This window comes from Saccopteryx leptura, chromosome 1, assembly GCF_036850995.1.
Source record: "Saccopteryx leptura isolate mSacLep1 chromosome 1, mSacLep1_pri_phased_curated, whole genome shotgun sequence".
In the NCBI taxonomy this organism is placed as follows: domain Eukaryota; kingdom Metazoa; phylum Chordata; class Mammalia; order Chiroptera; family Emballonuridae; genus Saccopteryx; species Saccopteryx leptura.
Genome location: NC_089503.1, coordinates 383,025,332 through 383,046,922, shown reverse-complemented (window position 1 = coordinate 383,046,922; position 21,591 = coordinate 383,025,332). Strand labels below are relative to the sequence as shown.

The 21,591-nt window shown below is 53.0% G+C and overlaps 1 protein-coding gene across 3 annotated transcripts in view; it reads left to right on the top strand.

Moving 5' to 3' along the window:
- The window catches only part of C1H6orf89 (chromosome 1 C6orf89 homolog), a 41,690-nt gene extending 20,778 nt beyond the window's left edge, over positions 1–20,912 (top strand). For all 3 annotated transcript variants that reach the window (XM_066359523.1, XM_066359522.1, XM_066359524.1), the window contains 5 exons: positions 8,037–8,191; positions 8,322–8,461; positions 10,630–10,759; positions 13,570–13,693; positions 19,744–20,912. In XM_066359523.1, coding sequence (XP_066215620.1) covers positions 8,037–8,191; positions 8,322–8,461; positions 10,630–10,759; positions 13,570–13,693; positions 19,744–19,835 — 641 coding nt within the window. In that variant the 3' untranslated portion in view covers positions 19,836–20,912. The remainder of the gene's footprint in view (positions 1–8,036; positions 8,192–8,321; positions 8,462–10,629; positions 10,760–13,569; positions 13,694–19,743) is intronic.
- Positions 20,913–21,591: the final 679 nt, after the last annotated feature.

Below are 21,591 nucleotides of genomic sequence, written 5' to 3'. Positions count from 1 at the left end.
AAGAAATCGAGAAGTTATGTTTATTTCATCTTTCTTTTGAGGATGCAGACTGCTCATTTGATTTTTTGTCTCCCAGTGAACTCAATTCTATTGTTAAAGCTTCTAAAAAATTGAGGTTTCATTCATTCATTCATTCATTCATTCGAGAGTGTGTGTTGAGGCCCACTGCATGCCAGGCACTGTCCCCAGCAGAGCAGCAAACAGAGCAGTCCCTGGGCTCTTGTGCAGCTAGTCTTGGCTTTGTGCCTTTCTTCCCTGTCCTTTGTACCCAGAGGGAGTTTTCTGTCCTGGAAAGAAGTCTTTTTTTCTTCTTTTTGCTTTTCTCAAGGTTAATAGCATAAAAGGACCCTCTCCACGCAGAATTCCAGGGCATGTATGTTGTCCATAGTGAGCCAGCCAAAGTGTGCGTTCTTCATAAATAACTCACAGGCAGCAGGAAGCCTCCGGACAGGCTTTGGCCCCCCACTTTTTTGCAGAATGCTCAACTTGTAGAGAAGGCTGGCAGGCTACTGTTTCTGCCTTCGGAGGGTGGTGGGTACTGATTCTGCCTTTCTTAACTTTGAGGCCACGTTTCGTTGCTCTCCCGCTTGCACTGGCCTTTCCGTCTGGTGCTGCAGGAAGAGGGGACAGGAACAGGAGGGCTGTCGGGAAGTGAGGTGCCCATGGCAGGTAGTGAGGAAGAGCTGTGGGCTGGGCGGCACGGGACCGTGCGCTGTGCTGGTGGCTGTTTGCCAGGATGGGGCTTGCTCCCTCTGGTGTGATGGCTCCAGCAGCTGGATAGCGATCAGATAAAGCCTCTTCAGCTGGATGGGGGCCAGGACGGAGCCTGGCACTTGTCCCTTTGCGGTTGAGGGTTCTATGGCAAGGGGAGGAGGAGCTCCAACTGTCCCCCGTGCCTTGGCTTTTCACTGCCTGGAGTTCTTCATTCCCTTCCCACCCGATACAATCACATTCTTTACCCACCTTGGTGATCTCAGGGTTGCAAAGAAACGAAAGTAGTAAGTAGTTCTTCTTCAAGGTTGGGCTGCCCTGATTCCGATGGACGGGATTCACGGCTTCGTTCCAGTGACCCTTCTTCCTCCTCACTTCCCCGGTTCCCTTGCCGCCCGGCAGCCTGGCCTCAGCCTCCGCTGCTGCCCTCTGAGGTGACCGACTGCATTTCGGAGTGGACACTTTCAGCTTAAGTTTTCATGGTCTCCAAAGACCTTTTATTTGGAAAATACATAAAACACTTACATACAAAGACAATAAAGAGGTGTAAGACTTTTATTTTTAAAAATGTAATTTTATTTTGAGAGAGACAGGAAGGGAAAGTGAGAGGGAGGAGAGAGATGAGAAACATCAGCTCATAGTTGCGTCACTTGAGCTGTTCATTGACTGCTTCTCGTGTGTGCCTTGACCGGGGCTAAAGCTGAGTCAGTGATCCTGCGCTCAAGCTGGCGACCTCAGAGTTTCAAACCGGGGATCTCAGTGTTCAAGGTTGACGCTCTATCCACTGTACCACCACTCATCGGGCTAAAAATATACTTTTATTTTATTTTTTATTGATTTGAGAGAGTGGAAGGGGGAGAAGGGGAAAGGAAGAAGAGAGAGAGAGAGAGAGCGACTTGCTGTCCCACTTGTTTATGCATTTGCTGGTTGCTTCTTGTATGTCCCCTGACCCGGGAATGAACCGGCAACCTTAGTGTGTTAGGACGATGCCCTAACCAGTTGAGCTACCTGGTCAGGGCTAAAAATAGACTTTTAATACAGTAGAATTTCTTACCTCTATCCCTCTAACTCTACTCAAGTGACCACTGGTAATAAGTTGATATACATCCTTGAGTTTTTCCATGGCTGTACAGACAGAAACACTTAATATCTGTAGATACAGAATACTTTTGGTTCATACATACAGAAAAAGGCTTGTGTGCATATTTTTTGCCTGGACACATTATATCCGTGTCTAAGGTTGCCATCTGGAGTACCGCGGGCTGGGTGACTTAAAACAACAGAAAGCCATTCTCTCGTTCTGAAGGCTAGAAGTTCAAAATGAACATGTCAGCACAGCTGCACCCCCTCAGAGGCTCTCGGGAGAACCCTTTGCGGTCCTGCTCTCCTTACCTGTGGCGGCGTGTCTCCCGTCTCCGCCTCTGTCTACAGCCATCTTCCCCCGTACGCATCTCTGTGTGTCCTCTCTTCTTGTAAGGACGCCATGTAGATTGGATTCGTGCCCCCCTCCTTCGGTATGACCTTGTCTTAATTCATTACATCTGCAAAAGCCCTGTTTCCAAGTGGTTACATTCTGAGATTCCTGAAGGACATGAATTTTGGGAGGACACTATTCAACTCAGTATATACAATTTTCAGGGTTTCATATTTCGTTCTGTAAATATTCCATAATTGAACAGTTTCTAGTTGGTTATTGTTTGTTTTTTGGGTTTTTTTGCTGTTACAAAAAATGTACTTGGGACATTCATAATATACACTTGTCTTTATATATATAGATTGTTATTTCTGTAGGCTGGAGTCTTGGAAGTAGACTAGTTGGATCAAAGGGCATGTGTACACAGTTTAAATTTTGATATATACTAACAACCAGTTGTCTTCATAAACTTGCATGTGTTGGTCATCAACACGATATTATTGTCACTGTTTTGCCAGTTAGAAAACTGAAGAATGCTATCTCATTTGAAGTTGCATTTATTTATTAGTGGTGTTGGAAGTCTTTTTGTATATGTTATAGGTCATTCATATTTATTTTTCTATGGATTACTTGTTTATATTTTTTGTCCATGTAGAATTTTTTAATCAAAGAGGAGTTTATTATATATTAGATATTAATTCTTCACCTCTTATATGCAAATACTAGTTGAATCTGTTCATTTTTTTCTTTATGACATCTTGTTTATGCCTTGCCTAAGAAGCCTCTTTTGCTCCCAAAATTATAGTCATATTTTCTCTAATTATTTTTAAATTTTTGTTTTCTCTATTTATATCTCTAATTTACCTAGAATTGATTTCAGTGTGTAGTGAAAGGTGGGGATTACACTTTATTTTCTTCCAAAGAGACAGCTGCTTGTCCCCTTGTAATTTGCCAAATCCACCCTTTCTTCAGTGAATTAAGGTTGTCCTTTATCATAAGTGAAATATTTTTATATCTAGATATATTCTGTCTCTCTCGCCACGTTCTTTATTCTGTTTTATTAAGCTTTTGGTCTGTTCCTTTATAAGAACATACCGCTGGTTCTCGTGTGCTGTAGGCGCGTCTGTAAAGCCCCTGCAAGCACTGCTTAGTGAGTGCTGACCCTCTGCCCCAGGGGGAGCAGCATTAGGTCCCTGGAGCCTCTGGCCACACATCATCAACTCGTCCATACATGACCTTGTCTTACGCGTTTCTGTTCAAAGATACCTTATTTTACATTGTTGATCGATCAACACTGAACTCCGTCAACAGCACTATAACTTGTGCCTGGACAAAGTTTATCTAACACATGTATTTTCTCTGTGAGGCACATGACAGCCTTGTACTTAGAGACACCAGACGGTACTTAAACACTTGGCTCGGAGGACTTTTTTTTGTTGTCGTTATTACAAATTAGTTTTTAGAGCAGTTTTAGGTTCACAGCAAAATTGAGCAGAAAAGTACAGAGAGTTCCCCTATGACCCCTTTCCTCAAAAATGCACAGCTTCCCTCGGGGGCCGTTTTAAACAGCAAGATCACCGACAAGTGCAGGAAATGTGGCACTAAACAGACGGTGGGAGGGACACTTTATGGTGGGAGAGGTGAGACAGGAAGGCAGAGTGTGGCTGGTCCCTCCTGGGCGGGGTTTGCTGCTCTGCACGTGTGTGCGTGACTCGCGAGCACTGAAACCCGTTCGTTTCAGGGAGTAGGCAAGAGGGATCTGTGCGTCCTGGGGACTAGCTGTACTATTCCACGTATAGTAGCTTTATAGAATGCTACTGTATTTTTTTTATTTTTTTTTCCGAAGCTGGAAACAGGGAGAGACAGTCAGACAGACTCCCGCATGCGCCCGACCGGGATCCACCTGGCACGGCCACCAGGGGGCAATGCTCTGCCCACCAGGGGGCGATGCTCTGCCCCTCCGGGGTGTCGCTCTGTCGCGACCAAAGCCACTCTAGCGCCTGGGGCAGAGGCCAAGGAGCCATCCCCAGCGCCCGGGCCATCCTTTGCTCCAATGGAGCCTCGGCTGCGGGAAGGGAAGAGAGAGACAGAGAGGAAGGAGAGGGGGAGGGGTGGAGAAACAGATGGGCGCTTCTCTTGTGTGCCCTGGCGGGGAATCGAACCCGGGACCCCTGCACGCCAGGCCAACGCTCTACCACTGAGCCAACCGGCCAGGGCAAATGCTACTGTATTTTTACATTTGGGAAAAATTATGCCATTCCCGCATAATTTTTTCTTTTTCAAGAATTTATTGTTGCCCTGGCCTGATAGTTTGATTGGTTAGATCAGGGGTCAGGAACCTTTTTGACTGAGAGAGCCATGAACGCCACGTATTTTAAAATGTAATTCCGTGAGAGCCATACAGCGACCTGCAACCATGAACATGAGCGGTAGGAAATGAATGGATTGTAATACATGAGACTTTTATATTTTTAACATTATTTTTTTTATTAAAGATTTATCTGCGAGCCAGATGCAGCCATCAAAAGAGCCACATCTGGCTCGCGAGCCATAGGTTCCTAACCCCTGGGTTAGAGCGTCATTCCTATATACAGAGGTTGCCAGTTTAATCCCCAGTCAGGGCACATACAGAACAGATCTGTGTTTCTGTCTCTTCCCCCTTCTTCTCTCTCTAAAATCAATGAAAAAAAGCTTATTGTCTACAACTCTTACAATTCAATGAGACAAATAATCCAATTAAAAATGGGCAAAGGATTTGAATAGATGTTTCTACATAAAAGAGATACAGGTAACTGATATGTATAAATATATGAAAGGATGCTCACACTCGCCCTCATAGAAATGCAAATCACAACTACAGTGAGAAGCCGCTTCACACCCATGAGGATGGCTATAAAAGAAGGTAGACAATAAGAAGCGTTGGCAAGGATGCGGAGAGATTGGAACCCTCACCCACTGCTGATGGGAATGTAAAATAGCACAGCTGTTGGAACACAGTTTGGCAGCTCCTCAAAAAGTTAAACACAGAGTCAGCGAATGACCTAGTAGTTCCACTCCTAGGTGTGTTGTACACAAGAGAGCTGCAAACATATGCCCACCCAAAAACTTGCACGCACATGCTCATGGGAGCGTGATTCATAATAGCCCCAAAGCAGAAACAACCCAAATGTCCAGCGACTTAAGAATGAGTAAACAAAACGTAGTCTATCTGTGTAATCGAATGTTCCTCGGCAGTAGGAGGGAGTGAGGAACTGACTCCTGGCAATGAAGCTTGAAAACATGAGCTGAGTGAAAGAAGTCGGGCACAAAGACCACGTGCCGCGTGATTCCGTCTATGGGATACACTGGCAAGGTCAAATCCATGCTTAGGGCTGGGAGGAGGGTTGGAATGGGGGACCGCTGATAGGAACAGGGTTTCCCTTTACGGTGGTGAAAATGTTTTAAATTTAGATGATGGTGCTGGTTGCACAACTCAGTATACTAAAAACCACTGAATGCTACACTTTGAATTTTACAGGATGTGAATTAATCTCAATGCTGTTTTTAATCTAATATCTACACAGAGAAAGCAAAATAATGCCCTTTCCCTCCAGTCCTGCCCTCCTCATTGCCCGAAATGTCATGGTAAAACCTCAGGCTTGCTCCGTCTTCTCTGTTGGTGCCCCCTCGGGTGAGGGGCTCTTGGGCAGTGTCAGCCACGCAGGCATGCTTGGTAGTGCTGCTTAGATCTAGAGTGTGTCGTCCCTGCCCCTGGAATCAGCTCTTTCTTCCCGAGCCGCCTGCCGCAGTTGACACTCATTGTGTTTGACCTCTCATCACAGTGCAACTCCCCTCTCCCCAAGATGGACAAGCCAGGATGCAAGCAGGTCTTTCTCTTCCCAGCCTCTCTTTTATGACACCCTCATCACAACTCAGAATAACCTTCCTGAAGCTTCAGGAAACGCCTACTCAACGGCATCTGATGCTTCCCTGTTTTGCTGCCGGTAGAGTTGTGCCTCAAGCCCCGGAAGCCCTATTAGAGCCATCCTTGGCAACCCCCGCCCGCATCCTCTGAGCCCTTTCCCAGCATCCTCTGGGGCCTGGTGGTTCCTCCTGCCTCTCACTCTGTCTGCTCACCTGTACGGTGAGAACAGTGATGCCTCCTCAGTAACTGTATCCTCAGTAACTGTATGGTAAGAAGCCAACCTTCCAGCAGTGGAAATGGCTGGCACAGGGCCGGGCACTTAGCATACTAGTTCCCTTTCTCTCCCTCCTTCCCTTACAAGTACTTTAGAAACCGAAATGCTCTATAATTATAACATGTTGTTATGATTTATGCCTCATTGTATGTCCATTACCGAGTTACTATATTTTGGCAAGAATTCATCGTATTTGGCCTCCAATAAGGAACATTTAAAAATACTCCAGAAGAATAAAAGTATAACTTAGCAGCCTCAGAGGCTGCTAAGGGGTTTCTGGTTGCCCCTGGAGGCACATGGTGAGCAGTGTGGGGTAGCGGTCCGCTCACTCGGGGAAGGTGCAGGAGCCGTCTGGTTGACGATACTCTACCCGTCTGGTTGATGATACTCTACCCGCAGCCCAGGCGGTCAGAAGGGGAGGTTGCAGCTGCCCCTGGAGGCACACAGTGAGCAGTGTGGGGTAGTGGTCCGCTCACTCGGGGAAGGTGCAGGAGCCGTCTGGTTGATGATACTCTACCCGCAGCCCAGGCGGTCAGAAGGGGAGGTTGCAGCTGCCCGAGGACACACGGGTTCTGGCTGCCAGAGAGGGAGGGAGCTGGAGGGGAGGGTTCTTGCGAGACCGCCGAGCACAAACGCAGCCCCCTAATAGGCTCTCCTCCACCTGAGCCGCTGCCGCCGGCTACAGAAAACGTGTGGTTAGGAGTCCATTTCCACGTGTGTTTATTGGTTTCAAGAATTGACTTCTTATTCTAGCCACATTTGGTTGTCTGTTGTCTTTCGTTCTAGGCCCTCTCCCTGATTCGGTTTCCATCACAAGCCATCTGGTGAAACATTTTGGATACAAATTCAAGTTTATCACAAACACGTATCTCAGAGAGCACACAGAAAACCCAGAATGAAACAAAAAGCGAACAGGGAACAATACAGTAACATGACTGACAGAGGAGTGCCAGGAGGAAGGGCCCGGGGACACAGAAGGGCTGTGCAGAAACACAGCCAGCCCCTCAGACGAGGACCAACCAAGGAAAGGTGTGGGGGGCCGACCCACACTCCCAGCGGGGTCTGGGTGGGCCTTCCTTTTCTGACCAGCCTGCTTCCCTTGGGGGTCGACACCGTGGTTGGTAGCCCCTACCCTCTTCTGAGCTGGGACCCAGCAGATACAAGTCACTTCACTCCAGAGATGGGCTCCTGAGAGTTCTGTCTTCCCTCCGTCCCTTCTCTCTGCACTCTTTTCTCCCTCTTCCTGCCCACAGTCATCCTGCCTCCACTTGGGCTTGTGAACCACTCTCAGGCACGACCCCGAGTGTTGGAGCAGACAGCAGTGGGGCTCCTCGCTGATGGTGGCAACCCCCTTTCTGCCTGCCCCGCCCCCATGTGCTGTAGATGTTCGGAAGTGTGGGTTACAGCTTAGAAAACAGTGGAAGAACTACGTTGCCAACCCCATGTCAGTGAATATCTTCTCCAGCTGTTCGACTTTGATCGTGGCTTTGACTTAGCAGATATGTGTACATGTTAAAAAACATTTTCAATCGAGTATTGAAGAGCCCACAGAGGAAGGGAGCCCTCCTTCCCTCCCAGAGGCGTCTCATTCCTTATGTACCTTTTCAGAGGCCACCAGCGCTCGTCTCTGTTGGCTCCTAGAGTATTCTCGTATCTCTCCTTCTGCTTCATTGCGGGCCGTTGGATTTACGGGCTTGTGTCCTCTGTCTGCTTCCTCCATTGCCCTTGCTTAGATTTTGACCCCTGGTGGATAGAGGACCAAATGCAGAACGAGTCGGACCCCATCCCTGCCAACTGCACCGGCTGCGTCCAGAAGTTACCCCTCAAGGTCATGCTCCTGGAAGACACCCCGAAGAAATTTGAGAAGCTCCATCCTCTGGTGATCAAGGTGAGCACGCAGCCTGACTCTCGCCCTGACCGCTGACCCGTTCAGTGGCCAGAAACCCTCAAGCTCCCTGACGCTCCTGAGCAGTAATTCCGTGCTGTTCTGAGTCGCTTTTGTTTCCGGCCTGGCCTAGACCGAACAGCCGCTGATGCCCGAGGCCCTGCAGCACTTCCTCTGCCAGTACCCCGAGGTGACCGAAGGCTTCACGGAAGGCTTTTTCGCCAAGTGGTGGCGCTGCTTTCCTCAGCGGTGGTTCCCGTTCCCTTACCCGTGGTGAGTGCGTGTGTGCAGGGGCAGACCAGGTGCCGGACCAGGTGCCGGACCAGGGGGCAGACCAGGTGCCAGACCAGGTGCCGGACCAGGCGTGGCCAGCAGGGTTGGCCCCCGGGCCAGATTAGGAAGAAAACTTTCTTCACAGGCCGGGTGAAATACTAAAATTAAAAAATGTTAAATACAAAAATGATTCGTTTAAGTAAACAAAATTTTATATAATTTATGAATGTGATTGAAAAAATTAATATACAATATTATTTTAATAAAAGTATTTTTAATAAAAATATAATTACATATCGTATAAATATCCAAACTATATCACAATCAAAATATTTAATTAATAGAATGAGCTTGAAGGGGTTATATCGCAAATAAAACAATTATTTCATTTCACAAACAGCCTGGACACGTTTTCAGTTATCAACTGCAGCTATTGTCTATGCTACAGTGCCACTTGATTCAGCACACTCGACCACAAAAATAACAAATTGTTTGACTCTGGGTGCTCACTGGCAAACTCCGCCTAAAAGAATGTGGGTTTCACATCGTCGCTAAACGTCAAACAGTTCGTATCGAGTACAGACGAGTACAAAAGTTGTAAATCTTCATAATGGAATTTTTTTAAAAATAAAGAAGTATCGTGAATTCATTTGACCAATTATTGGAAGTTAACCCTAGATTAGTCACACATGGAATTCTTTTCCGTGTATCACTATCTTAAATATCTTGATTTCCAATAATCAAAGAGGCTTCTTCTGAGTAGCTGAGATTTTAAAGTAGTGGAGAATATTAAAAATTGAATCGCGGGCCACACAAACTCATGGGAAGTGGAAACAAGCAGGAGAGAGGTGTCAGGGAAGTGAAGGAACAAGCAGGAGAGAGGTGTCAGGAGGAGGCCACACGGTGGACACCAACATTGCCTGACAGGGTACAGGATCAGCTTGGTGTCATGCAGCGCAGGGCCCGGGCGTGGAGGGCTGGAGAGAGCGTGGGGGCAGAGCAGAAGGGAGGCCTCATTCCCGCACCTGTTTGAGCCAGCAGCATGCCCTGCGCCTAGTGTCTGTCATCAGTGGCAATGCTCAGACTAGCTCTGGGAAGTAGGAGTTATCGTTGTCATTTTTCAGATCAGAGAGGTTAAGTTCCCTGCTTGAGGTCACCCAGCAGGACTGAAACTCAGGTGTGTGTCCCTGTTCCTTCCTGTGTCCTCCAGAGACACGGTCCATTTCTTGGAGTGCTCTCTAGAAAGAAAGGGGAAAAAAGCCAGTTTCCATCTAGAACCATTCCAAAAGAGACTTAAAATTGCTCTTTCAGACTTTTTATTAGATAATTATTGATGCTTCTGCCTTTCTGTAACTCTGCTACTTAATGTGCGTGATCAAAGTCTCGGTTTAACGAGCTAGTCAGGCTGCCCGCCTGTGGCTTCGCCTCAGCAGGAGGGTCGTGGTTGCTGCCGCCTCCTCCCTGTGTCTTCTCCCGCTTGGCTTGTTTGCACTCCGGCCTATTTTCTCCCAGACAGAGTGGATGGCTTGTTTCTTTCCTCCCTCTATATGTCATTTTAGCTGGGGGGGGGGGGGGGGTGTTTGTTTTTTTTAACAGAGACAGAGCGAAAGTCAGAGAGAGGGATAGATAGGGACAGACAGGAACGGAGAGAGATGAGAAGCATCAATCATCAGTTTTTCGTTGTGGCGCTTTAGTTCATTGATTGCTTTCTCATATGTGCCTTGACTGCGGGGCTTTAGCAGACTGAGTAACCCCTTGCTCAAGCCAGCAACCTGGGGTCCAAGCTGGTGAGCTTTGCTCAAACCAGATGAGCCCGCACTCAAGCTGGTAACCTCGGGGTCTTGAACCTGGGTCCTCTGCATCCCAGTCCAACGCTCTATCCACTGCGCCACCGCCTGGTCAGGCTTTAGCTGGGTTTTATAAACACCTGCCCGCGGGGACAGATAGTGGCTGTAGCGTGTGTGTGTGGCATGGATGTGTTACGGCAGCAGTTGGGTAGCTGCGACCTGAGATGCTGTCCTGGCGGATTTCCCTCCCTGCCCCTCACCCACAGCTCTCCTGCTCGTGCCCTCGTGTTCTGTGCCCTGCCTGCGCCCCGCGCTCTGTGCCCGCACCCCGCGCTCCATGCCAGTCCCATTTAGTCACGTCTTTCTCCTTCGCCGTTACAGGAGAAAACCTCTGAACAGATCGCATGTCCTGCGCGAGCTTTTCCCTGTTTTCGCCCACCTCCCATTTCCAAAAGACGCCTCCTTGAAAAAGTGCTTCCGTGTTCAGCCAGAACCTATCGTGGGGAGTAAGGTAGGAAACGGGGAGAGGGCTCAGAGCCAGCTTGCCTGGGGAAGGGGGGGTCCGAGCCGGTTTCACAACCAGGGCCTTCTCTCCTTGCTCGTCACCCTAGGGGGGACTTGAAGGGACACCCACGTAACCGGAAGCCCTCCCCTCCTGTCGCCAGCGGAGGCCTGCAGAGGTCTGTGCTTTTATGAAGGCGTGCTTCTGGAAGCCTCCTTACTGTGCAGACCCACCCCCTGCGAACCACTCTTCTGCACTCCAGTTTGTAGACTCCGAAATTTTGCAAGGATCTGCACAGACAGGCAGTCTGACTTCTGTGCCCCGAAGTGGGAAGCAGGCAGACTGTAAGTGAAGAAACAGTATGTCAATGCAGAATTCGGCTTGCTGTTACTGTAGCTCAGGAAGCGGAGCCCCAGCGAGACGCAGTGACTTGGCCCCGGACACAGCGGGCGAACAGGAGGGCTGTGCCCCACCTGCCCTCCCAGGTTGACTCTCCCCAGGAACCAGTGAGGAGCTGCAGGGAGAGAACTGGAAGAGCAGAAAGCTTGGGAGCACGGAGGTGCTGGGACGACCGGGTTGGCAGGCACGTGCCCAGGTGGGCAGCCCAGCGTGGGTGGCCGCGCTCCTCACCTTGCGGGGGCCACGGCCCCAGAGCCTGCGTCGACCTCGGTGCGGCCCGCGGACTTGGCGGGCTGTTCTGTTTGTGTCTGTATACTTTTCTCTGAATTGCTCTTTTTTTTTTGAGTCTCATTCCTGAGGAAGGATTTTGAGCCTAGCTTGGTTTGGAAGACTTGAAAACATGAATTTTTACTTTGTAAAAAAAATTAAATTTCCCAAACTGTGACCCCTACCAACTCTGGATTTTGTGTCCAACCTCCTGAAACTATTGGCTCCAGACTGACTGAATCGTGTTAAAGGAATTTCAGAGCCTAGAAAAACAGTTATTTTGTCTAGAAGCGAGAACCTCTGTCTGCCAGCAGCGGGGTGGAGGTCCTGGGCTCTTCCTCAGATTTAGAGGAGTCCCTCCTGCTGTTCCTGGCTAGAGCTCGGGCCGGCTATGATTTCATCTTCGTAATTGTGATACAATTCTGGGCGAGGGCCTTTATCTTTATCTTGGTTTTCCCACTTTTTATCTGAAGTTAATTTCACAGGCCTGCTTAACAGGGACACCAGGGAGCCCAGCCAGTGGATAAATACCGAGTCACTCAGGGGCCTATCAAAGTCATCTTGTTGTGGTTCTTTCAAAGATGTTTTGGGAAGAGGAGTGGCCCAAATAGGCAAAAATCCTGACAGTCTGGTTTCTTAGAGCATCTGTTCCCCACCCTGGCCCAAGCTCTCCACAGCCTTGTTACTCCACCCTGTTGTCCATATCCCTGGGCCCTGGACCCTGGGAGAGTCACGTCTGGGCTCCCAGGGTCCTAGAGGCAGCCGTGGGCCCCAGGAGTGGGGAAGCGATTTGTTAGAGGCACCGGGGGAAGCGAGGGGCTCCAGGCCCCACTGCACCCACTTCACCCTCTCGCCCGCGCCGGCCTGCCCCGTCCTGTTGTCTGTTTCTTCCCTTCCTGGGTATGGAGGGACATGGGGAGTCCCACCCCCTCTCAGGCTTATAAGAGGAGAAATGCATGCACATGGTTTTGGTTGTCTTGGGTTTTTTTTTCAAGATTGCAGATGGCAGGGCTTCCGCAGGCACCAGTCGGTTGCAGGCAGCTCAGGACACTGGTCCTCCTCCTCCTGTCACTGCAGCAACAGTTGAAATGGCTCTAGTGCGGCTGTGGGAGCAGTCGTGGCCAGGGCCTGTGGGAGCAACAGAGAAGCCAGGCTTGGGGACAGGAGAAGATGGGGCCAAAACCTAAGACTCTGGAGGCCCAAGGGCGCAGAGAAAAGCATTGTGGCCCAGGGAGCCCGACTTCGGATCCCTGTGTTACGTGGGCATAAAGGGCGTCCTGGACGCGCGGGGGCTGGGAGGGGAGTCCGAAGGGTTCCTTCTCACTGCCTGGGTGGGAAGAGCAGCCGGAGCAAGACCAGCCTCTCCGTTCATCCCGCCCTGTGCCCCAACCCACCCTGGGGTCCCCAGCCAGGCCTGCACACAGCGGGCTGCCCTTCGGGTCTGTCCCTCAGAAGCGCAGTTTTGGCCTCTGCAGATGCATGTCCTGGTTGTCCCCTCAGCTTTCAGAATCAGAGGCCAGCCTTACTGTCATTCACTTTGAATCAGTAACACGACATATCTGCTTACTTGGTTCTTGCCAGAAAGTGTAAATTTGAACTTGCCTCTGTTCAAGTTTTATCAAAACCCTGGCAGTAAGAAAGACTGTTCTGTGAAACATTGCGTAAAGGATCTGTGGACATCTATCTATCAGTTTAAAAGTCTGGCTCAAACCAGACCCTCAGACAACTATCTTCTTAGACCAACATGTATTGGTCTTCACTAGGCTTTTGTTAAATTGCAGTTAGATCTTGCCTTTGGCCTACTTTGAAGCTGCGGCTAAAACAGTTGTGAATTAAGAAGTTTGTGCCATTTCTACTGTAGGACTGTATTTGAGGATGGTCACCCACGAAATCACAGTGTCTCATTAGAAGCCATTAGAAGAGACTTCTGCCCTGGTCTCAGTATTGGGAGATGCCCTGCTTTGGAGAAACTAGTTTGCTTTAATCTCTTGGACATAATTGAGAGTTGGGTTACTGGCTCTGTTTTTCTTTTTGCTTAGACTGCTAGGAAAGTCAGACCAACACATGTGTGGATTTCTGTGCATTCATCTCCCACACCCCTGGCTTTACCTTGATTCCTTCTCCTTCCTTTCCTCCCCCGTTTCTTCCTCCAGACGTACAGGATGCACGACCTGTTTACCCTGGGCAGCGGCGAGGCCATGCTGCAGCTCATCCCGCCCTTCCAGTGCCGACGACACTGCCACTCGGTGGTGATGCCGCTGGAGCCCGGGGACGTCGGTAGGTGGGGCCCACGCGGTGACAGCAGCCGCAGGATCTCGTCAACTCAAAAACACACTGCTCACAAAAATGAGGGGATGTTTTAAAATGAATATGAAGCTATTAAAAAAAAGAACCATTAGATTTTTTTTTTAAACAAGAACATCAGAAAAGCAAATGACAAGTCAAAGAAAGTTGTTCGATTATACAAATGAGATGCAAAACCAACTTTTGTTTCATTGGTGAAAATGCACCAGACAAAAGGCTGAAAGTACTAGAGTATCTGCACAGTTCCTGATCCCCTAATTTTTGTGAGCAGTGTATTTAACTCAAAAAAATACTTAGTTTTTAACTCAAAAATAGCATTTTCTGGCCCTGGCTGGTTGGCTCAGTGGTAGAGCGTCAGCCTGGCATGCAAGAGTCCTGGGTTTGATTCCCGGCCAGGGCACACAGGAGAAGCGCCCATCTGCTTCTCCACCCCTCCCCCTCTCCTTCCTCTCTGTCTCTCCCTTCCCCTCCCGCAGCCAAGGCTCCATTGGAGCAAAGAGTGCCTGGGTGCTGGGGATGGTTCTGTGGCCTCTGCCTCGGGTGCTAGAATGGCTCTGGTTGCAACGGAGCGATGCCCCAGAGGGGCAGAGCATCGCCCCCTGGTGGGCATGCTGGGTGGATCCCGGTTGGGCGCATGCGGGAGTCTGTCTGACTGCCTCCCCGTTTCCAGCTTCGGAAGAATACAAAAAAAAAAAAAATAGCATTTTTTGTTAACAGGGTTGATGTTGATGCTTAGCTGGAACGGCTAATGACGAAATGTGAAAGAGGGAAATGTCCTGTTGTGTCTACGTTTAGAACATGTGTGTCTGAGTTAGAGAGGATTATGGGGAATACTTAGAGCAGTCCTTTCTTTTGCGGGTGAGCAGATTGCAACCCAGAGAGGAGAGGTGGCCGTCCCAAGGCCCCACCGTGGGTTAAACGAAGCACCCAGTCTTAAGTGTCTTGTTTAACAGTTCAGCAGGGGAGGTGCAGTTCTAAAAACCCCTTTCTCTGCCCATTTTGCTGATAACACAATGCCCGCAGCCTGTAAGGGCCGCAGCCACACAAGGAAGTACGACCTTCCTTATGGGTCCCTTGGCCAAGCCACAGCCTTGCAGCCATGGCTCACCCCCGGCTCCAGGGGTTCCCAGCAGCGACTTGTTCTGCGCATTGTATTCTGAAGTCTGCTCCGGAGAGGCAGGTTTAAGTCAGCAGCTGTCAGTCTGTCCCGTTTTCTCGGCAGACACAGATAAACCAGCAAGCATCAGGATGGCCCTTCTCATTTCTTCTGCCTCGCAGAGCCTGGGGGAGGGGCACTTTCCCAGCCGATGTCTTCTATTCCCCTAATTCGGGTATCCGCAGTCCCCAGGGGTGTCGCCTCTCTTTCTGAGGAAGGGTGAGACTGCAGACTGCCGGAGGTTTAAGCCAAGTCACATAACTTTTATTTCAGTTAGGAATGAAAAAAATTAAAACACACAGATTTAGCATGGAGTGATAATGGAGCACAGCTGGCTTGGCCCTTGGGCATTACTGCATAAAAGATTCTTGTGTGGAAATTGTTCTGAACCTGGTTTCCTGTCATGGAGTGCCCTCCCCTGAGCGTGACTGTGGCAGGAGCCTGTGTGACATTTGGGTTGGGAGTGTGTTGTGGCGCATGTAAAAGTCCCTGTGTTCCCTTCCGACAACTACGGAAACGCCTTGCTTACCCAAATTCCAGGTTTCCAGCTCCCACGGGCACTTAGAATTCCAGTGTTAGAACTAAGGGAAGAGAAGAAACCGGGTGACAGGCAGTGATCAGAGGAGGTCTGAGCATCACGCTCCAGTGGGGATAGCCCAGAACAGCCTCCAGTCTAGGGCGGGATGCCAGCCGGGCCGGGCCGGGCCAACCTGCGGACCAGCAGGAGACAGGCCCCGTGCTCAGCAGTGCCCACGCACACCCAGCCACGCGACGGGACTGTGGTGAAGGGCAGAGACAGAAGGGAACAAGAGGAAGAGGCACGTCTGGGAGAAGGACACGGGCAGCAGTGGGCAGTGAGCAGGGCCGAGTGCTGGCCGCAGAGGACAGGGAAGCAGGCCCAGCTGTGCAGTGAGCAGGGCCGAGTGCTGGCCGCAGAGGACAGGGAAGCAGGCCCGGCTGTGCAGGGGGCAGGGGGTGAGTGCTGGCCGCAGAGGACAGGGAAGCAGGCCCGGCTGTGCGGGGGGCGGGGCCGAGTGCTGGCCGCAGAGGACAGGGAAGCAGGCCCGGCTGTGCAGGGAGCAGGGCCGAGTGCTGGCCGCAGAGGACAGGGAAGCAGGCCCGGCTGTGCAGGGAGCAGGGCCGAGTGCTGGCCGCAGAGGACAGGGAAGCAGGCCCGGCTGTGCGGGGAGCAGGGCCGAGTGCTGGCCGCAGAGGACAGGGAAGCAGGCCCGGCTGTGCAGTGAGCAGGGCCGAGTGCTGGCCGCAGAGGACAGGGAAGCAGGCCCGGCTGTGCAGGGGGCAGGGGGTGAGTGCTGGCCGCAGAGGACAGGGAAGCAGGCCCGGCTGTGCAGTGAGCAGGGCCGAGTGCTGGCCGCAGAGGACAGGGAAGCAGGCCCGGCTGTGCAGGGGGCAGGGGGTGAGTGCTGGCCGCAGAGGACAGGGAAGCAGGCCCGGCTGTGCGGGGGGCAGGGCCGAGTGCTGGCCGCAGAGGACAGGGAAGCAGGCCCGGCTGTGCAGGGAGCAGGGCCGAGTGCTGGCCGCAGAGGACAGGGAAGCAGGCCCGGCTGTGCAGGGAGCAGGGCCGAGTGCTGGCCGCAGAGGACAGGGAAGCAGGCCCGGCTGGGCAGTGAGCAGGGCCGAGTGCTGGCCGCAGAGGACAGGGAAGCAGGCCCGGCTGGGCAGTGAGCAGGGCCGAGTGCTGGCCGCAGAGGACAGGGAAGCAGGCCCGGCTGTGCGGGGGGCGGGGCCGAGTGCTGGCCGCAGAGGACAGGGAAGCAGGCCCGGCTGTGCAGTGAGCAGGGCCGAGTGCTGGCCGCAGAGGACAGGGAAGCAGGCCCGGCTGTGCGGGGAGCAGGGCCGAGTGCTGGCCGCAGAGGACAGGGAAGCAGGCCCGGCTGTGCAGTGAGCAGGGCCGAGTGCTGGCCGCAGAGGACAGGGAAGCAGGCCCGGCTGTGCGGGGGGCGGGGCCGAGTGCTGGCCGCAGAGGACAGGGAAGCAGGCCCGGCTGTGCGGGGGGCGGGGCCGAGTGCTGGCCGCAGAGGACAGGGAAGCAGGCCCGGCTGTGCGGGGGGCGGGGCCGAGTGCTGGCCGCAGAGGACAGGGAAGCAGGCCCGGCTGTGCAGGGGGCAGGGGGTGAGTGCTGGCCGCAGAGGACAGGGAAGCAGGCCCGGCTGTGCAGTGAGCAGGGCCGAGTGCTGGCCGCAGAGGACAGGGAAGCAGGCCCGGCTGTGCAGTGAGCAGGGCCGAGTGCTGGCCGCAGAGGACAGGGAAGCAGGCCCGGCTGTGCAGGGAGCAGGGCCGAGTGCTGGCCGCAGAGGACAGGGAAGCAGGCCCGGCTGTGCGGGGGGCGGGGCCGAGTGCTGGCCGCAGAGGACAGGGAAGCAGGCCCGGCTGTGCAGGGGGCAGGGGGTGAGTGCTGGCCGCAGAGGACAGGGAAGCAGGCCCGGCTGTGCAGTGAGCAGGGCCGAGTGCTGGCCGCAGAGGACAGGGAAGCAGGCCCGGCTGTGTGGGGAGCAGGGCCGAGTGCTGGCCGCAGAGGACAGGGAAGCAGGCCCGGCTGTGCAGTGAGCAGGGCCGAGTGCTGGCCGCAGAGGACAGGGAAGCAGGCCCGGCTGTGCGGGGGGCAGGGCCGAGTGCTGGCCGCAGAGGACAGGGAAGCAGGCCCGGCTGTGCGGGGGGCAGGGCCGAGTGCTGGCCGCAGAGGACAGGGAAGCAGGCCCGGCTGTGCGGGGGGCGGGGCCGAGTGCTGGCCGCAGAGGACAGGGAAGCAGGCCCGGCTGTGCAGGGGGCAGGGGGTGAGTGCTGGCCGCAGAGGACAGGGAAGCAGGCCCGGCTGTGCAGTGAGCAGGGCCGAGTGCTGGCCGCAGAGGACAGGGAAGCAGGCCCGGCTGTGCGGGGAGCAGTGGCCGAGTGCTGGCCGCAGAGGACAGGGAAGCAGGCCCGGCTGTGCAGTGAGCAGGGCCGAGTGCTGGCCGCAGAGGACAGGGAAGCAGGCCCGGCTGTGCGGGGGGCAGGGCCGAGTGCTGGCCGCAGAGGACAGGGAAGCAGGCCCGGCTGTGCGGGGGGCAGGGGCCGAGTGCTGGCCGCAGAGGACAGGGAAGCAGGCCCGGCTGTGCGGGGAGCAGGGCCGAGTGCTGGCCGCAGAGGACAGGGAAGCAGGCCCGGCTGTGCGGGGGGCAGTTCGCTGCTTGTGGGACAGGTGGCGTCTCGAGCACCTCAGGGACCCTGAAGAATGGCAGTGTGACAAGCAAGTTCTGTGTTTTTTGACAAAATAAGCATTGTCCTGTGAGTGGAAGGGGACAAGGTGCCTGTGATAAAGGGGCATTTCGAGAATGACATAAGGGTCAGGTGCTGGCATGCCCGCACTTCTGTGGGGATGGCACCGTTACTAATCATGGTGACCTTTCCTGAGTCGTCACCAGGGAGAGGCTAAACTCCCTGCAGCGTTCTCTGTTTAAAGACGAGTTGGGTGCATCATGCTTGGGGACATTTCTCACCAGAGACCACGGAAGTGCTAAGAGGTTTTAAGCTTACCTTTCTAGCGCACTGCAGTGATGCAGACCATTGTTTCCTAGACAGTTCTCCGGATCATTCACGACTCCAGGCTTGGGAACAGGACCGCCTTGGAAAGGCCACTGGCCAAAAGGGCTCCCTCGGGTCATTTGACTTTGGGAAATGCCTGTCTTGTCAAACCTTGTGCATTATAGTATACAGAGGCTCCAGAAAGCCTTGGAGGGGCCTAGTGTTTCTCAGACTTCTTGGTCATGGAACCCATTTTCCTTGGACTGTCTTGTAGAATGCTGTTTGCAGAGCCCAGTTTAGAAAACAGTGGTTTGGGTCAATCCAGATGCTTTGTGACGAGGCCATGTTGTAGATAACCTCAGAAAATTGGATAGGGGTCCCACTGCCCCTCAGAACCCATCCTGTCTTCTTGCTGAGAAAGAGGAGCTTAGTCTGAGAATTGCTGCCCAACACCAGGTCATCTAGAGCAGTGTTGACAACCGCAGTCCATGCACCACTTCGCCAGAAATTTTATGCCGGTCCACAAAAACATTACACCCTAATGTTGTATGCAGGTTATAGACCCAGTGATCTTAGTCGAATTTGCTTATGCTTAGGGTGATTTCTGCCTTAGTGGTCCTCGAAATAATTCTATTTTCACCAGTCCCCAAGTGTAAAAAGGTTGAAAGCCATTGAACTAGGCCCTGGCCCATTGGCACAGCAGTAGAGCGTCAGCCTAGTGTGTGGAAGTCATCCTGGGTTTAATTCTTGGTCAGGGCACCCAGGAGAAGTGACCATCTGCTTCCCTGCCCCTCCCCCTTCTCTCTCTCTCTCTGCCCCCCCCCCCTCCAGCCATGGTTCATTTGAGCAAGTTGGGCACGGAGGATAGCACCAAGGCCTCACCTCGGATGCTAAAATATCAATAGCTCGGTTGCCGAGCAACAGAGCAACGGCCCTAGAGGGCAGAGCATCACCTGGTAGGGGGCTTGATGGGTTGATCTCAGTTGGGATACATGTGAGAGTCTGTCTGCCTCCCTGGCTCAGATTTAATTTTAAAAAAGAAGAAGAAAGCCACTGATGTAGAGCATCCTGCGTTTGGAAAGCAGCTTAGTTGCAGTTCACAGTTACCCAGGTGAGGGGTGGTGGAGCACTTTGGTTCACAGTGGCTCCTGTGGGTACCAGGTTACAGAGAAGACTGTAACCGGGAATATTTATGCCAGAAAGAGCTGAAAGGCCTTCAGAACAAGATTTGCCCGACTTGGCGGGTGTGCCCGAGGGCGACTTCAGCAGACCTGCCTTGCTCGCGCCCACAGGCGTGCCCAGTCCCTGACATTCACATGCTTTCCTGTTGCTGTTTCCCTTCCAGGCTATGCTGGTGCCGACCACTGGAAGGTCTACATTTTAGCCAACGGGGTCCAGCCTGTGGTCATCTGCGATGCGACCACCTCAGAGCAGTAGGAAACAGAACCGTAGAGAGGAGCAGCTCTGAGAGCTGAAGACTGGATTGAACGGAAGAAATAAAGACATAAACAGTGAAACCACTTTCCAGGGGCTGGTCACTCAGCCCCCTGCCCTGTGCATGCCTGTGTGAGCCAACTGTGTGGGAGCCGAAGCCAGGACGGGCCGGGCTCCGCCAGGTGGTCGGGCGCCGCAGCCGGAAGCCGCCTTCAGGCGGGGGACAGGGCGGGGCCTTCCCTCCTGTGCATGGCATGGTCCCCCTCTGCTGGCATGGCCACCGAGAAGGCAGCCAGCTGGTTCTGACTGCAGCTGTCCTCCAGCCGGGGGACCTGTGTGTCCTGTCTTCCTGGCCACACTGCCCTGCGCCTCTGAAGGAGAGCCACGACTGCGTCATCGCCGTTTCCCTGACGGACTGGAACCCAGACCCACTGAGAAGTAGACCAGATGACCTCTCCGCTCAAGAAGCGAACTCTTCCCCGCCGCCCAGGGCTCGCAGAGTCTTGATGATGCCAGGCTGGGGTCTGAGGACGATTGAAGTGGCTGCTCCTAAAGTGATACTTCTCCCCGTTTGTCTTTTGGTTCTTTGCTTCCACTGTGCTCCGCCCCTTCCCTTCTCCATGGGCCACCTGGCTGGTCTGGGCCTCGGGCCCCCGGTCCCCTCCTGTGGCTGGCCCGGGCCCCCGGTCCCCTCCCGTGGCGGCCCGAGGCCTGTGCGGTGGGCCGGTGCTCTTCTTACCAAGTGTCCTCAGAGGAGGATGGGTTAGAGGCCAGCCTGGGAGCGCGCCCCCCGGGCTTGCGCTGCGGGTCTGACTCTGCAGGAAGATGTTTTACAGATGTGTCAGGCTGATGTCGTAATGTGGTTAGGGAAGGAGATCCAGGCCCCGAGCCTTTGCCAGCTGGGTGTGCCACCATGTGATCGTCTGTCTTAGAATGGTCTGTCTTTGTGCTGCAAACAAGGTAGAGCTTGTGTGTTCTGTAACGATGTAAAGTTGTATTCTGACTGGATAATTCACTAAGCTCTTCGTTCCCCTAATTTAGTGCTTTTCCTCATGAGTATTAATCAAATGGTGTTCCGGATCTTCTTTTTTGTTTCCTTTTTTCCCTTTATTGATACTGCCAGGTGCCTGGCCTCTGCTCACGCCATCACCAAGGTGAAAGCACAGCACACCGTGGCCCAGGTTGAACGGCAGGACTTAGTGGGTACTGGAAGCGTCAGTTACGACCAGGGGCTGTCGGTGGGGAGGGAAGTGGGTGTGACTCCTTGTGGGTCCTCTTCCTCTCGGAACCCGCAGCTGCCCCAGGCCCTCTTCTCCCTGGGGTCCCTGGGCACTTGAACCCCCTGTGTGTGGGCTTGTAAAGGACAAGCGGGGCTCACGGAGCTGGGGCGGAAAGCCCGGAGCCGCCTCTGCAGGCCTGAACGAGACCAAGATGAACTGGACCGGAGGGAGTTTCTCCGTCAGAGAATCAGCGTCTTGTGTTGATTAATGCAGGAAAAACAAAACTTTGTACATAGAAAAGTCATGCTCGCTAGCCGTTATGTTTTAAGAGGTTTTAAATCAGAGGGCTCACGTGGAGGCCAGCTTTGCGCAAGCTTCTCGGGCCTCTGCCACGTCCCGACCCTGCCGCGGGCGGGGAGGAAGGAGGATGTGTAAACCAGCTCTTCAGAGGCCGCTCACTTCTCCTCAATCAGGCCCGTTCGGTTAAGAAAAGAGAGGATTCCTTAAGCGCAAAGCAGCTGTTTTAATGATTGAGAGCT